Source organism: Pezoporus wallicus, unplaced genomic scaffold (genome assembly GCF_028554395.1).
Source record: "Pezoporus wallicus isolate ANWC-B61680 ecotype Strahan unplaced genomic scaffold, APGP_CSIRO_Pwel_v1 contig_3058, whole genome shotgun sequence".
Taxonomy (NCBI): domain Eukaryota; kingdom Metazoa; phylum Chordata; class Aves; order Psittaciformes; family Psittacidae; genus Pezoporus; species Pezoporus wallicus.
In genome coordinates, this window is record NW_026641153.1 from 6,438,161 (window position 1) to 6,455,137 (window position 16,977).

At 43.5% G+C, this 16,977-nt stretch overlaps 1 protein-coding gene across 5 annotated transcripts; it reads right to left on the bottom strand.

Annotated features, from left to right (window-relative positions):
- Nucleotides 1-121: 121 nt before the first annotated feature.
- On the bottom strand, nucleotides 122-16,264 carry SEC61A2 (SEC61 translocon subunit alpha 2). Of its 5 annotated transcripts, XM_057422451.1 has the most exons (13): nucleotides 15,035-15,102; nucleotides 12,576-12,718; nucleotides 11,657-11,722; nucleotides 10,301-10,402; nucleotides 9,321-9,399; nucleotides 7,048-7,179; nucleotides 6,794-6,903; nucleotides 6,042-6,195; nucleotides 4,602-4,762; nucleotides 3,360-3,557; nucleotides 2,638-2,829; nucleotides 2,425-2,501; nucleotides 122-1,196 (listed from the first exon to the last, which is right to left on the bottom strand). In XM_057422451.1, exons 5-13 carry the CDS (start codon nucleotides 9,379-9,381, stop codon nucleotides 1,010-1,012), a joined length of 1,272 nt encoding a protein of 423 aa, XP_057278434.1. In that variant the 5' UTR covers nucleotides 9,382-9,399; nucleotides 10,301-10,402; nucleotides 11,657-11,722; nucleotides 12,576-12,718; nucleotides 15,035-15,102; the 3' UTR covers nucleotides 122-1,009. The 5 variants fall into 5 exon arrangements, with proteins under 5 accessions (XP_057278434.1, XP_057278431.1, XP_057278432.1 ...); XM_057422448.1 differs by lacking the exons at nucleotides 10,301-10,402; nucleotides 12,576-12,718 and adding an exon at nucleotides 16,191-16,264; XM_057422449.1 differs by lacking the exon at nucleotides 10,301-10,402.
- Nucleotides 16,265-16,977: the final 713 nt, after the last annotated feature.

The window sequence follows — 16,977 nt, forward strand, 5'->3', positions numbered from 1 at the left end:
AGGATGAGGAAGAAAAAAGGAGCCTTCCAGCCCCCCCCCCCCCCCCCACTAACAAAGCATGTTAGAAAAGATCAGACCCTGCAGCTGAATTCCATCTCACACAGATGAGACAGGAGAGAGCTTAATTAAATAAGTTTATTGTCTAACGTTTACAGTTGTACATTGCCGCTGTAAAGCGCGACAAAGGTCTGCAGCAGGAACTCCTCATTCTCCCTTTCCCTCCCCTGAACAGTGCTTGAGGAACCAGGCCTTGTTCTTTAAACTCACAGAAGCAAAGTGGACATGAAGTTTTAGTGGCACAGCTCGCGCAAGTACAGGTTGAAATGGAACAGCGGGGCTCACTTCCCAGTGGGACAGCAGCTGCCACCACACTGTCCCCCCCACAGCAGGGCAAGATCCCAATGCCCTGGGCCCTGCGATGCAGCAACCCCCGCCCCAGAACCAGCTCCCCGGTGAGATGTGTATCAGTCTCTAGTAAAACACGATTGTCCACCCTTAGAGCTAAGAGAGAGGTGCTTGAGTGGAGACAGCGCAAAAGACGGAGTGCCCAGTTTACTGATGGGGAAATGCAAGTTAAAAAAGTATAAAAAACTAACATAAAATACAAGCTCCAGATACATTTTATCACGTGGCAGTTAATTTTGAATTCAGATTTTTCTCCTCTTAAGGACAGGGAAATAAAGTTAAAATTTTAATGCTGTGTGCAAAAAGTGTTTACTGACACCAAACTGATACATTTGAGCATCTCACTGCAGCGTTTGGACAGCAAGGTAGATGAACTGGTTTCCAGCATCACAGGCAACACTAGATAAACAAGATAGATAATGTAAACTGGATTCTTAAGGCAGCCGGTACTAACGCTGCTCACAGGCGTTGCTCGGTGCCCATTGCAGGAATGGGCCACACAGCACTTGAAAACAAGTCAAAAGAAAATAGCATTGTTGGATTAAATGATGCATGTTGTCAAAATACTTTCCCTTTCCACACAAACCATGAAATATTTGGACATCTAGAAAAATAACGCACCTACTCCTCCAACCTCAGCCTGTTCTTTTACAAATATTTCAAAGTACTGATAAATAATAGTGACTGCCAGCAGAATGCCAGTGCCTGAGCCAATGGCACCCAGGAAGTCAGCCAATACTGAAAGGGCACCAATGCACAATCCACCAAATGCAGCAGCTGTAGGGATATACCTGCACCACAGGGAAAGAGAAAAGAAAGTATTCAGCATCATGAATCTTCACCCAAGGGCTCAAACAATGCATCTGCTACTATAGTAATCAACTGGAGCATTGAGTGACAAAAGTTGAGGGAGGGGATTCTCCTCTTCTCCTCTACCCCCCCTGCAGTCCTGCGTCCAGCTCTGAGGCCCCCAACATAATAAGAATGTGGAGCTGCTGTTGCAAGTCAAGAGGAGGCTGTGAAGAGGCTGCGAGGGCTGGAGCAGCTCTGCTCTGGAGCCAGGCTGAGAGAGCTGGGCTGGTTCAGCCTGGACAAGAGAAGGCTCCTCAAGGGGAGACCTTAGAGCAGCTCCAGTGCCTAAAGGGGACTGATACAGACTCAAGAGAGAGGCTGTTTACAAGTGCATGCAGAAACAGGACAAGGAAGAATGGCTTCAAACTGCCAGGAGAGATTTAGATTAGACATTAGAAGAAATTCTTCCCTGTGAGGGTGCTGAGGCGCTAGCACGGGGTGCCCAGAGAAGCTGTGGCTGCCCCATCCCTGACAGTACTCAAGGCCAGGTTGGACACAGGGGCTTGGAGCAACCTGCTCAAGTGTAAGGTGTCCCTGTCTGTGGCAGGGGGGCTGGAACTGGATGAGCTTTAAGGTCCCTTTCAGATGAAACCATTCTATGTTCTATGCAATTCAGCATTGCAAATGGGACTCTGCCATGAGCTGTCTTCTGTATTTGTACAAAGTAGAGACTAAAATAGATATTCACCAAGAGGAAAGCTGTGTGAACTGAACACTGGCAAAGCTTTTCACTGCACAGGATAGCACACGTGTACGGAGAATTGCTATCTAACTTCCACAGGAGCAGGATTAACTGCTCTGACTGAAACAAAGGGATACATCTACCTTTCCATACAGACCAGCAGGCTGTGTGTACTGCATAAAATACCACTTTATAGCATCAGCTGAGTTCAGGAATGGTAAATTAAACACCTGTAAAACCCAAGGAATCTTCCTTGTACAAACACAGCAGAGGTTTTGGCCAAATTCCCTCATTATGCCACTTACACAAGAGGCGCTATAGGTAAACCTTTTATCTACTGCTATAAATGCCTTCTGTGTTACCAGAACAGCTGAAAGGGAAGAACCCGGACATGTTCAGTGGAAAGAGGTCTCCAACGTTTCCAAGAACACCTGCTCTAGCTGACAGGACCTCAAGCACCCTGTTGGAAGTCACCATTTTCTTACCTGTTCAGCTCATGAACCATTGAAGTGTCCCTGTGGCCTCTCATCACCATCTGCTGCTCTTTGAGTTGCTTGGCAACCTGCAAAAAAGAGAGTTTTATGGAACTGCTGCAGTGTTTCATAGTCACCTGATATTTAGTCAGAGGAGTAACTGATGAGTGATTAGCCAGGCAGGTCTAAACAAAGACATCTAGGCAGGTTTATCACAACACCTACGTCCTTCGCTGATGAGCCAGACACCTCAATCCAAGTCTTGGAGAAGAACGCGCAGGATCCCAACATAAATATGATATAAACTATGACATGGACAGGATCCTCAAATATTGCACCCATGGATTCAGGGGGAGACAAGTAGTAGCAGAGGCCACCAACAGGGTAAGAGCGAGCAGGGCCACCACCACTGACGTCCTGTGAGAGGGGAAGAAAAAGGAAATAAGTTATTTTGCCAAGAAAGGTTGGAATAAATGATCCTTGAGGTCATTCCAAGCTGGTATTCTATGAGATTCCTCACAGACCTCTGACATTGCTATCATGGAATGGTTTGGGTTGGAAGGGACCTTAAAGCTCATCCAGTTCCAACCCCTGCCACAGGCAGGGACACCTTCCACTAGAGCAGGTTGCTCCAAGCCCTGTCCAACCTGGCCTTCAACACTGCCAGGTATGGGGCAGCCACAGCTTCTCTGGGCACCTTGTGCCAGTGCCTCAGCACCCTCACAGGAAAGAGCTTCTTCCAGATATCTAATCTGAATCTCCCCTCTGTCAGTTTAAAGTACTATCCTGTATTTCCACAAGAATTCCTCTTCAGAGTTTAAAAGAGCTTTTATATACGAGTGTTCAAAAGTACTTGCTTAAGTACTTTTCAAAAGTACTGCTTAAATATCAGTTTCACAATGAAGTAATACGTACAAACAGTTAATTTTAAGTGGTAAAATACTTACTGCCCACTGTCCTAGTAAATTCACCAAGAAGTTGCCACTAAAACGAACAGACAACATCTGGGAAATGACATAGAGGTTTGAAACTAAGGCAGACTGCAGAATGATGGGAATGTTGGAGGTATAGAAGAGCTTGATCGGATAGCTACTGTACTGTCCCCGGTAGCGTGCAGACTTGATGGGTAAATCAACACGAAACCCCTATGGAAAGAACACAAACACACCAGGCTTATTTCCAGCACAGGTGGTGTTCCTCAAATGCCAGAAAGCCATTCCTGACCACAGCCTTCTGGCTGGATAAACAAGGAGTGCAAGGTCTGAGACAGTGAAAGCCGGAGGTTTTCTGCCACAGCCTGGATCGAAACTTTAAGGAGTTGTAAGTGTTACTGCTTGGTTTTATTAAGCTCTTTTTACATAATCTCTCATCTGCTAAATGACATCCCTTTATACATACACTTTATAGAATACGGCTCAATAAAAGACTTCAATTTAAGTAGCCAGTTATCAGCAGGAATTGTGTGATAAGGTCCATTCCTCTGGGGCAGGCCTCTGGCTGAGTAGACCCAAGAAAAGCCACATGGATTTGAAAACCACATAACCCAAGTTTTACTGCCACCACTGACTAAACAGCTTAAAAAGAATAATAATAAATCACATTTCAGCCACACACACAAACAAGAAAATCACCCTATGGATCCTGCTTTAGCGTCCACTTTAGTAAATACTTAAAAGTTTATACTTATATACTTGGTATTTAAGCATAAGCTTAAGCAGTTAATACTTAAAGAATTAAATTTAATGCTACCTAAGGATGTCAAGAAACTGAGGGGAAAACCAAATCAGCTCTGCACTGATTACATGGCTGTTTCTAGAGTAAATCCATACATATCCACCGCAAAGCAGGAAGGCTCTTTACTGTGTCCAAGAATATTCTTCCAAGTCACTGATGAGTATTCAACCATATCTGTGTGACAACTACTGCAATTCCAGAAGACATTCTTAATAAAAATACCCTCATAGTGTGTATGGCATTTAATGGAATGTGGGCTATCGAATTTAACAGCAGCACTGTCCCAGAGGGATGTTACTGAACAACAGTACTGGAACAAAGAGCGTTCATTGCTCAAAGCTCAGAGAGACTTGACTTTAACTTGTGCGTTTCCCCCCCAGTGACTGCAGTGTTCAGGGTCTGTGCACTCCCACCTCTGCAGCTGCAGAGCTACTACAAGGAATTGCTCATTTTACCTGGAAATAGATGACTACAGCAAATACAAACACTGTAGCAATCAGATTCATGAGATTGGGCAGATTCTGACGGTAAAAAGCTTCCCGCAAAGCCCGGACTTTGTCAGTTCGTGTAGCCAGAAGGTGAAATAAGGCAATCACAGCCCCCTCAAACTCTGTCCCTGCACATAACAAAAGAGTCAAGGAATTTTAATCTGTAATTTAAAAGCCTGTTAAAAAAAATGGCATCTTTGTTTTAGAAATTTGACACAGTAAAATCTGATACAATAGGACATAAATCCTGTTTCAACAGATGTATCACAATACAGGATTCTGGTTTAGCTTATAGATTGTAGATTAATCTACCAAAATGTTATTCCTGGTTAAAACAAACAACCAAATCCCCAAATCAACCAAACAAAAACCCCAAGTCACACACATGAAAGAATACACTTTTCCTTTCTTTTCTGGGGCAGGAGAATGATTAGAAGTAATAAAAAACGAGGAAAACAGCTTTAGAAAAGACATAATAAAATACAACAAAGCTACTAAGGTGAAATGAAAGCAAACTAAAATAATGGCTCCAGACTCCAAATGTATTAAACTAGTCAACCCCTTGATTGCTTATTTCTAGGGTCTCAGGACAACCAGATGCTGTCAATGATTGGCTGAGGAATGAAGAGATGGTAGTGTCGGAAGAATCAAACCGTTTAGAGTAATTTGGAGGCACTAACTATAAAAGCATCCTATAGCCACAGTACTGGTTGGATCATAACCAGCTCCTCTGAATGCAGTATTTCTTATCTTATCTGCTTCTAGGGACTAAATGATGCTGAAACAAGATTAATTTGGTTTGGAAATCCAAAATCTTCAGTCAGGGGGCCTTAACTGCTGCAATTCAAATCAGCAAAGGAAAAATTGCAGGTTATTTATTCATCTTCACATAAGTCAGACCAATTTTGATCTTCAGTGTTAGACATTTAACTTTAGAAGGCAATCATAGAATGGTTTGGGTTGGAAGGGACCTTAAAGCTCATGCAGCTCCAACCCCTGCCACGGGCAGGAACACCTTCCACTAGACCAGGTTTCTCCAAGCCCCGTGGCCTTAACACTGCCATGGACAGGGCAGCCACAGCTTCTCTGTGCCAGCCCCTCAGCACCCTCACAGGGAAGAATTTCTGCCTAATGTCTAATCTAAATTTCCCCTCCATCAGGTTAAAGCCATTCCCCTTTGTCAGTCCCTCTCCAGGTCTCTTGTTGGCCCCTTTAGGCACCGGAAGCTGCTCTAAGTTCTCCCGGGAGCCTTCTCTTCTCCAGGCTGAACCAGCCCAGCTCTCTCAGCCTAATAATATTTATCACACATTAAAACATTTTTAATAGCCATCAGATAAACACTGATAGTTTCTGTATAAGTACACATGCACTGAAACACATTATAACTAACTGTAATAGCACACGTACCTCTGCCAGTGTTGATGGTAGTAGGACTAAAGGCCTTCCAGACAATGGTTTCACAGATATTGGTAGCAATAAACAGGGAAATACCAGATCCCAAGCCATAGCCTTTCTGTAGCAACTCATCTAACAGCAACACGATCAAACCGGCAACAAACAGCTGTGGGAAAAGGAACAGAACTGAGCAGAAAGAAGAGTGAATCAAGTCAAGAATTATGTATTAATTCCCTGCTTCTGTAATTTCATCATGTTGGAGTGTGCTGAGGAAGTTTTTTACCTATACATCATTCCTGCGGTATTTCTGCCCTCTCATGTACAAACGCCTGCACATCTCACCTGGCAACAATCCCCGTGACTGTTCAACACAGACACTTGCAAACAGATTACTCAGTAAGCACTGAATTTGGGGCATTTACTGCTTTGCTCTACAGGATAATGTCTCAAAGCTGCATCTGTGCTGTTCAGTGAGAAGTCCTTCATGATACTTAACAGCAGCTACTGCTTCAAAGTCTACTAATTCCTTTACTTTGAGTTAAACAGCCACTCCTATCTGAAACAGTTCTGATACTAACTATCCCAGCTTTCTCCTCCTTTATGGAATATTTAGGATATCTCATATATAGACAGGTACAAAGGGTGATGGTTTACAGCATTAAAAAGAAATAAATAAAAGGCAACCAGACATAAAAAGGATTTTTCTTTCCAGCTACATTGTATCCAACCAGTCTCAGTTACACACAAAATAGCTCATTACAAACCTGAATTATAATAAGAAGACAAATTCCAGCACCCATTTCAGCAGGATCTCCATACATTCCAGTCATAACATACACAATGGCTTGCCCAATGGTAATAATCATCCCAAATACTAAAACAAGAAAGAAAGCAAATCCTTTAAATATCCTTTGCTGCAATCACCTACCAAAGAAATCTCAGAGCTACTATCCCTTAGGCAGGCTGCTTTCCCCAGAGTAAAAACGTGCTCACTGCTTTCCATTGGAACAGTGCTTACACTTCTGAGCTCCATTGAACAGGGCTCTGTCTTTTGGAGTGTCACCAACTTCAATGATCTTCGCTCCAGCCAGCAGCTGCATGATCAAACCAGAAGTCACAATGGGGGAGATACCTAATTCCATCAAAGTACCTGAACAGGAAGAAAAAGTAACACTATCAGATATTAGGATATTAACACAATTGGATATTATGAACAATTTCTTCACCAAGAGGGTGCTCAGGCATTGGAACAGGCTGCCCAGGCAGTGCTGGAGTCACTATCCCTGGAAGTGTTCAAAAAACATGTAGATGAGATTGTTAGTGACGTGGTTTAGTGGTGGTCTTGGCAGTGCTGGGGTAATGGTTGGACTTGATGATCTTAATGGTCTTTTCCAACCTACTTGATTCTATGATTCTAATTGCCATTCAAACACCTCTCCTAAAGAATTCTCCTCTGAGGATATTAGGTCTGGTGAAACGTTTCTGAGCTATAAGGAACACTTTTCATAATGTTTCCAACATATTCTATTCCAGCCCAGGTATGATCAAAGGAAAGACTGTAATCTCCACACAAAAGAAGGCTGCTGTGCTAAAATCTGTCATTTTGAAGGCAGCATGAAAAACCTGTGTAGCATTTTACTTCAAATACTTCTGTGGAACCATGCTAACACTAGAGGTCAATGTACACTGAAGCTCAGCTTTTTGGCATAGCCTATCAAGGAACAGTACATGCACAGCTGATCAGCCCAGCAGCTTCTCTGTCCTCTCACCCCACCTCTGGAAGGGGCCCCTTCTCTGGGGGGGGAGGTATCAGGCTTTTCCTATGCATCAGTCATTTATTCAGAAGCTTTGAGTGACTTATGCTGCCTAACAATAGCAGGGGCTGCCCCTTCCCTCTAACAGTATAAGGAAAAAAGTGGCTATCCATCCCCTAGCCTCTTTTTTCCAGAGATGAACACATCTGGGATATGCACATTCCACGGCAAAGAATCCTTATTTATTTTTTTTTTAGGATCTCCTATCTCTTTCTATAGATGATTATCTACCTTAGATGCTCCCTGATGCCTTTCCCTGAGTGTTTCTTTAGTTCCACTGTATCCTTTGTGTCATGGCAGATTAGGACTGCCCAATATTCACTTCGTGGCACTTTACAGATGTGTGCAGGCATTTCTTCTGAGCTTTTCAACCCGTACTTAAGCCATGAGGTTTTCCCTCTTATCCCTCAATAGCTTCATTTCCTGAAGAGCCTTTAATAAGTCATCTGAATTCAACAAAGGGGTTTTGAGCATCTTCCTTATTGTCTGGAGTCTTCATTTCTGCCTAACTACCATTGGTAGTCTTCATTTCAGCTCTATCTTTTCAAAAATTCAAATCTCTACTTCTCCAACAGCAAGAAAATGAGGATGTCAAAACCTTCAGCTTTTACCGCCCATCCAATGATCTCCAGTCACTTGACTTAGGTGAAAAGTAACCTTCCCACTCCTGTTTTTCGTGCTTTCAGTCTCTCTAATCTTCTGTCTGGGTAGCGAACAGCTTATTTTGCATCTACTAGTGAGACATAGAGTTTTATATGTAAATACTGCAGTAGCGTCTGAAGCAGGTAGCTTATTTACCTTCATGTGCTATCTTCACTGGTGTGACCAAATTAGCCATTCCTAAATAATTTATACCTTCACATTAGAGGGTTCCACTGATTTTCTTAGTTCCAGCAATTTCCATTATACAGATGAAGCCAGTGTCCCCATTCAGAGTCACATGTGAGATCACCCATCTGAGTTTTAGACTTCTAGAATTAGTTTAAGTCTTCTTATACATTTGGTTGGGAGCCACTTGTCTATTCTAAACTAAGTTAGTTTGGCTTTGCTAAACTATCAGCATTATCACCTCTGCCCTTAACTTTCTCATCTACAAAACTACTCGCATACAATGCTGTCAAAATACCATGAGGCACGTTTCTAGCCTACACTCTCATACTGCACATTAGTGCTGTCTGTAAGTGGTGGGGCAGAAGATTCCCTGTCCCATATATTAATCAGAAAGAGGCTGCTCTACAATTCAAAAGATAATCATCCCAGAACTTCAGAACCAAGATTAATCTCATCTGCATGTCAAAGGAAACCCCATCCCCAAGACAAAGAACTCCTCGAGGATCAGTCAGTTTTAATTACATCTCTGTTAAGAACTTTACAGTGTTTCAACATGACATCTGGGTTGTATGAAATTTAACAGCCAACCATTTATTTCCTGCTCTGTTTATAGCCATAAAAACAGAGGAAGAAATAATCTACTAACCTCTGTTTGACGCAAGAATAACTCGCATCCAATAGAACGGATCTGCAGAATCTGATGACATGATTCCAAACAAAGGTATCTGTCAAAGCACACAACAGTGTCAGACATACACAAAGCCAGCATGCATTAATCCAATGTGCACAATCTTAGTGCACAATGGTTCAACTATTACACTCTCTAGAATCGTTTATTCCAATTCTTTTTAATTAAACCAGAGGCATTGACACCATCTATTTTAATCCCCCAACTGGGGTATGACTCAGAGTACTAAACTTAGACCCTTCTACACGAAAAAGCAGAAACCCCTAGAAAGAATCAGTGCCCATAAACCAGATTCCTGCAGTTAAAGATGTAAATGCATGACACATCATTCTGGAATACTACAACTCCCCAAAAGAATAGAAAAAGCATAAAATCAGTTACCCACCACAGATCATCCACAGAACAGGGGAAAACATCAGATTACTTATGCCATTACTTATTTCACCAAAACTTTGCAGCAAATTGGAATTTCAAATAAAGAGAGAGAAAACTGTAGCAAAGCATCCTGGAGATGACAGAAGCAAGCAGGGTTTTAATTCTTTCTTTTAAACTGTCCTAAGTAGAATTTATTTCCCATACAAATTAAAGGTATAAATTACGATGCAAGTACCTTCTTCCAGCAAGTTTAAACATTCAAATTCCACAGTTGGCGATGTGTTTTAAAATATCCCACGCAGAACTGTCAAAGTTAGCCAAGTTTATACAAACCCTCCCTATATGTCAATCCTGAGGGATTTTGAACTCTTTACAACTCTTGTGCATCACGAAAGCAGTAGACCAGGAACCCAGGCAAGCTTATAGATTTATTCCTGAATCTGCACCATCCAATTTCCTTATTCAATTACTATAATATTTTGTATAGATTCAAAATCTTAATGATGCATATATCCAGCAGGTAGACAAACTACATGTTGTTCTAGCTCTGGTATCATGCCCACCTCCTCCTTCCAAACAAACAGGTCAGTACAAGAGCTGGATTTTAGCCTTTCAACAGTCCTTCAGTGTTGTAGACAGTCATTATTAACCTACTGCTCCAGATTCTGGAATTGGTAAGTTGATAAATATAACTTAAAACCCCTGATTCTGAAGGTGAACAGTACGTCTTAAGTATAAAAATATGAAATACAGTTCAGTCTAAGAGGTCAATAAGCTCTAAAAAGCTATGCATCAAGTAATACACAGATTCTTGATGAAACCCAGCAAAACAACACTATCTGTTTACAACCCAGGTACAGGTTCTAGGAACTGACATGGAACTGTTGGAACAAGTCCAGAGGAGGGCCACGAGGATGATCGGGGGACTGGAGCACCTCCTGTAGGATGATAGGTTGAGAAAGTTGGGGCTGTTTAGCCTGTAGGCTGCGTGGAGACCTCATAGCAGCCTTCCAGTATCTGAAGGGGGCCTACAGGGATGCTGGGGAGGGACTCTTCATTAGAGAATGTAGTGACAGGACAAGGGGTAACAGGTTAAAACTTAAACAGGGGAAGTTTAGATTGGATATAAGGAAGAAATTCTTTCTTGTTAGGGTAGTGAGGCACTGGAATGGGTTGCCCAGGGAGGCTGCGAATGCTTCATCCCTGGCAGTGTTCAAGGCCAGGTTGGATGAAGCCTTGGGTGACATGGTTTAGTGTGAAGTGTCCCTGTCCATGGCAGGGGGGTTGGAACTAGATGATCTTAAGGTCCTTTCCAACCCTAACTATTCTATGATTCTATGATTCTAACTCCTGCAACTATGAGTAATAAAGATCATGTCAATGTTTACAAAGAGCTCTGTTTTGGAGGGGTTGGCTAATGTCTTTGCCAGTATATTCACAAAAAAACAAGTTCTGAATGTCAAGTTAAAGAGCTCAGGAAAACATTTTCCTGCAATCTTTACAACCCATCTGCTTGTTCAAGAGGAATCAGGTAAAAGGTCAATTCTTTTTCACTCCACACTGCTAAAATGTCAATTTAGCTGTGAGCAGAAGGTAAAAAATACATCAAATTGCTCAGTTTGCTTATGCTGCTCAGTGTGTAACCAGCTCGGCTGTTGACCCTGCAGCCAGAATTCTCATCTGATAGGAGCCTTCCTATAACAAGAAAAAACATGACTAGAAAAAATTAGTCTGTGAAAACATACGTAATCCATAATAAAGACTACTTCAGAGAATCAGGTTTAACTGAAGTATTAAATACTTCATCATAAAGAAGTAGATCAACATGAAACACAAACACAAACTTCTCACCCTTTTAGCGTTCTATCTTATATGTACAGAACACGCAGTGTCTGAACAGAGGGAACATCAACACCCACCTGGCAGCATACTAAGAAAATGAAGAGTGTGATGGCTGTCCATAGCACCTTCTCTCTGAACTGGATCTACAGAACAGATCATAGAGGTTAATGTGTTAACTGGATGTAGAACTTTCACTGTGCAGAAACAATGCAGAGTAAAATTAATGAAATTAATTAAATGCAAAGATATTGAACCAGAAGCATCATCCCTCATTAGAATTTAATATGATTTCAGATTTTATAGAGACAGTCATGGGCTTCTGTGTAGCCAGAGAAACTGGGCTCTGGCAGACAGCATAGCTGAGACTCAGTCAGTAGAATGTATCTTATATAGGATTGTAATACCGTGGGTATTTAAAGAAAAGCTAAAAACACAGACATACCAGAACAAGCACGAAAGATTAATGCAAAACCCCTTTTATGTTCAGTGATTAGTGCTCTAGGCTTCAACAGGTTGGAGGCACTGTTTTGTAAGGTTGGAAGTTACTAAACTAAAGCACTATTAAAGAGATCTAACTGCTGTGAAGACAAGTGAGAAGAAACAGAAGAACAATGATGTTTTGGCAGTAATTCAAAATGCTTAAAATTAAGTTCTTCAAAGGGTGTTAGAAGAAGCTTAAAATCACCATTATCTTCATGAACACAGACCATAAAATCATTTTTAGACTCTTCCCCCCCCCCCCCAAAATGCTTTTATTGATGCAGATTATATATTACTTTTTAAAAGGAAGTCAGATTAATGGTCATTAGTCACTAATACATTGAAGAGAATCTCAGGGTCACAACATCCGAGGCAACTGTAACTAGTGCCAGGCACAAGAGAGGAATCACAAGATTTAAATTCGAACCAGAGGACTGCTCAAAGCATCAGGCAGAAAGAAATGCTCCTGAAGAGACCAGAGAGCACCAAGATGCTGTTTTATCTTCAAGTTCCCACCTCTCCTCCATGGACCAGAAACACTGGGATAAGTGTGCTCACTGGAGGCAAGAGTACTGCAGCTACTAGAACATGACATGAACTAACAGGTAAGACAGATACAGCAGAAATAGAAGCTTTCTGCCTCCAACCACTGAACCTGCCTGGAGAGAAGAAGAAAGATTAGTGCCTGGTTTTATTGGTGCTGAACACCCACAAATGAGAAACTGCAAACTGATGCAGCAGCACAGCTTCTCAAGCAAGAGAAACCCACAATAGTATCTTTATAAATTAAATCATGCACTTACTTTGAAGTAAAATAATGCCTCTAATTCAATTTATTTACTGATACTGCCTCACTCCTTTAAAAGAGGCCAGATGCTAAAAATACAGGAGCACAAAGATAAGAAAAGACAAATAGTGACAGCAGCAAATAAATCCAGACAGTGTCTTGTGTTCGACTTTATGCAGTGCTGACCCACTTTTCCAAGTGCTGTTTGAATTCTACAGTTCAGATTTTAAGTACAGACTTGTAAAAAGAAAAACACTTCATCAAAGGATCTCTGCAGCCCCACTGTTAACCTCAGCTCCCAGGGCATCACTCACGTTCTACAACTGTCCTGGCTCTCTCTGTAAGTGCATTGAGTATGAGCATAAGAGAGATTCTGCATCACCCAAGAGTTATTCCCAAGGAAAACAGTCTCTCTGATTCAAAAAGATGGGAAAATAAGCCCAGGAAGCAGCTGAATCCATATGCCAGGAACAACAAAATACAGACTGGTACAAAAACACTGCAAGCACAAGTGGTAACAAGCACAGGGATGATACATTTCATCATCCGATCAGATTCACTTGGACATTTTATTCCTTTGACATTTTTCTTGTAATTTGTGAAATTGAAGGGACTAAAGCTCCATCTACTTGGTGTTCTGAACAGTGTGTTCTACTTAGAAAAATCTGTGCTTATGAGGGAAATATGAACTGATATCACTAACTAAAAAGTAGCAATTGCTTCTGTTCATTGAGTTGGTCAGAACACAAAAGCAACACTCCCCACTGACAGAAAACATCTCTCAGTGAGAGCCCAACTGAATCAAAACTCCACTTTCACTTAATGCCCTGGTGCCGGCTGGCACAGAGTTCATTTTCTTCCTATAACTGGTACAGCGTAGACAAAATAGATTTATTTTTCTATTTTGTTATCTTCATTTCTTGTCCTGGCCTTAACCAATCCACTAAACCATTACTAATGATGTCTGCCAGTGCCAGCTTGCAAGAAAACAGTAAGTAACAAAGAATTAATTAGATAGAATGATCTAACTCACTTGATGAACTACACGTGAGCAAAGAACAGCACTTAAGATGGTCAAAGGGCTCTTCAGTGTCAGAAGAAAGCTCTCAGTTATATTTTCACTTCAAATCGGGACAAAGCTGGCAACTGGCAGCCATTGCCCAGACAGCGACCTAGATAGTAATAAAGACAAAGTGACCCAAATAGAGAGGACAGGAATCTTGGCACCTCTCTGAGAATCCTTCATCTGCTCTTGGAGGACATGGACAGATCGAGTCCCTGTTCCTCTCTGGCAAAGAGAGAGGCAGGAGGAAAAAAGAAACCAAAAACAAGAGAAAAATCACAACTGCCAGTGAGCTCTACAGAAACATCAGCGTCTGTAGATTTGTCTTGGCTTCTTCTTCCCATCCACCCCACCAGACAAAAAAGGGATGGATGTGATCAGTTAATCCCAGATAGGCCATAAATCAGCACCAGGAGATTGCACTACGGTTCACCACTGCAGAAACAAAGATGATACTTCTCTCATCCATCAAAGAAGATTCCCTCAGATGGTGCCATCTTCCCAGATGTGCATTTTCTTTTTAAGAATATAAAAGTCAACAGTTAGCTCTTAATAAATTTTCATGCCAGTCAAATTTGTTACTCCAATGAGAACCTTTGCCACCTAAATGTTATGTGCTTGCTTGAGTTTTTAAAGTAAGCAACAGTGGCTATGGGAGGGCTTTTTGTCAAGGCAGGTCTCTTCCTGATCTGTAGAAATTCATTAATTTTAATCCAGAAAATGTGCTGAGGAAATGGGAGGCATTTCTAGGCCTAAGGGAACAGAGATCAGCTGCAAGTGAACTCAGTTCTCTGATTTCAGAACTAAGACAAGTGTCACATCCAGTAGGTGAACAGGGAGCAATTACCTGCCCTATGTCACAGATCACTTCCCCATCACAGGTAGGGGAGTAGAAAGTATTTTGTGGAAAAGGAAGAACTAAATCTGTAATTACCAAGTGGAACAAGTTACCAGAAGGCTGTTAAGAATTCCTCATCATGGTAATATTTTACCTTGACATGGATTTCCCTCCTCCAAGGAATATGTCCTACTTCAGGGCCCACTGTCTGTATTTATACTGGAGCATGGACTCAAATATCACAATATCTGTGAACCAGTAAAGGAAGAACATAATGTGGCACTCACTTTTCGCTCTGGTTTCTGGATTTCGGGTAATACTGCACAGAATGGCTTAATAACTTCTAAAAATTTTACTGTTCCAGGAAACACACACACAAAAAAAGAAAGAAAAATATATTAATGAACATTTATGAATTCAGAAAGCTTCATACAACTTTATTAAACTTCTAGGAGAAAACATAAAGTAAGTGAATTATTTCATCCACACACTAATTTGGTGTTTGAAAACTGATGGCCTCTTCTTAAAACAGCTGAAAACAGGGAAAGACAGTTCTTTTTCTAATCAATTTGGTCCATTCTTCTTTCTACAGCTGGAATCATTTCAGATGTGGCACTGTGCACACCACCAGAAGTGAACTAAATTGTATTCCACCTAAAAATAAACGACCCAGTATCAGCCTGTGCTGGTTAAACACAGAAGCAAAGGATACTGACATCAGAAAGTATCCATGTAGAGATGAGTATGTTATATTTTACACCAATATTTAGCTAAGAAAATAATTCGATCACTAAAATATGTTCAGGAATCATCATTTAAATCACTGCAACTCTTGTTCCGATCAGAACTTTGGGCGTGTTTATTAAAATGTTTGGTACATCTCTTTTGTCAGTTTCTCCTTTAACATCACAGAAAAGCTCAACAGTTCGAGCTCTTTCTCATTTGTTTGACGGTTCATCTGTCCTCCAAAACTTGCATGTTATTCCCAGCCCCAACACATTCAGATACCCACAGAAAACAATCATCAGTACGTCTCCGAAGAAAACGCATTTATTACACCGAAAGCCAAATTTATCAACATTTCAGTCCAAATGTCACGTTTACTTTCACATGTTGCGGTGATAAATGCCCCCTGTATTTACTCCAAGTCGCCGCACAGCTCATCACAACCCACAACCCGCATCCCGCCCCGCAGCAGACGGCTCCTAAGCTAAAACACCGAGACCAGAGGAACAAGCCAACCCACCCCACACTGTGCCGAGCGGTGCTTGGTCTCTCTCCGCCCGGCACCACGAGTCCTACACCCGGGAGGAGGCTGCCCCGCTCCCGCTGCACCTCAGGCACGCCGGGCCGGCGGCCGGCCGCGTCCTGTCCTGCTCTGCCGCAGGCAGCGGCCCCGCAGGCCGGGCCGGCTCCCCCGGCCGCCCCCCTGCCCGTACTCACTGCCCATGGCGGCGGGGCCAGCCGCTCCCCTCCGCTGCAAGCCGCTGTAGTCGCCGCTACGCTCTGCCGCCTACCGGCGCTGTCCGCCTCACACCGCCCCAGCCCCGCCTCACACCGCCACAGCCCCGCCTCACACCGCCACAGCCCCGCCTCACACCGCCACAGCCCCGCCACACACCGCCACAGCCCCGCCTCACACCGCCACAGCCCCGCCACACACCGCCTCACACCGCCACAGCCCCGCCTCACACCGCCACAGCCCCGCCTCACACCGCCACAGCCCCGCCTCACACCGCCACAGCCCCGCCTCACACCGCCTCACACCGCCATAGCCCCGCCTCACACCGCCACAGCCCCGCCTCACACCGCCACAGCCCCGCCTCACACCGCCACAGCCCCGCCACACACCGCCACAGCCCCGCCTCACACCGCCACAGCCCCGCCTCACACCGCCACAGCCCCGCCTCACACCGCCACAGCCCCGCCTCACACCGCCACAGCCCCGCCTCACACCGCCACAGCCCCGCCACACACCGCCACAGCCCCGCCTCACACCGCCACAGCCCCGCCACACACCGCCACAGCCCCGCCTCACACCGCCACAGCCCCGCCTCACACCGCCACAGCCCCGCCTCACACCGCCACAGCCCCGCCACACACCGCCACAGCCCCGCCTCACACCGCCACAGCTACCCCCCACAGCGTCTCAGCGCGACCTGGGCCACGCCAGACCGCCTCCTGGAAAAAGGAAATCGTCTCTTCCTCACTCTGGATCGCAGCCGTGCTC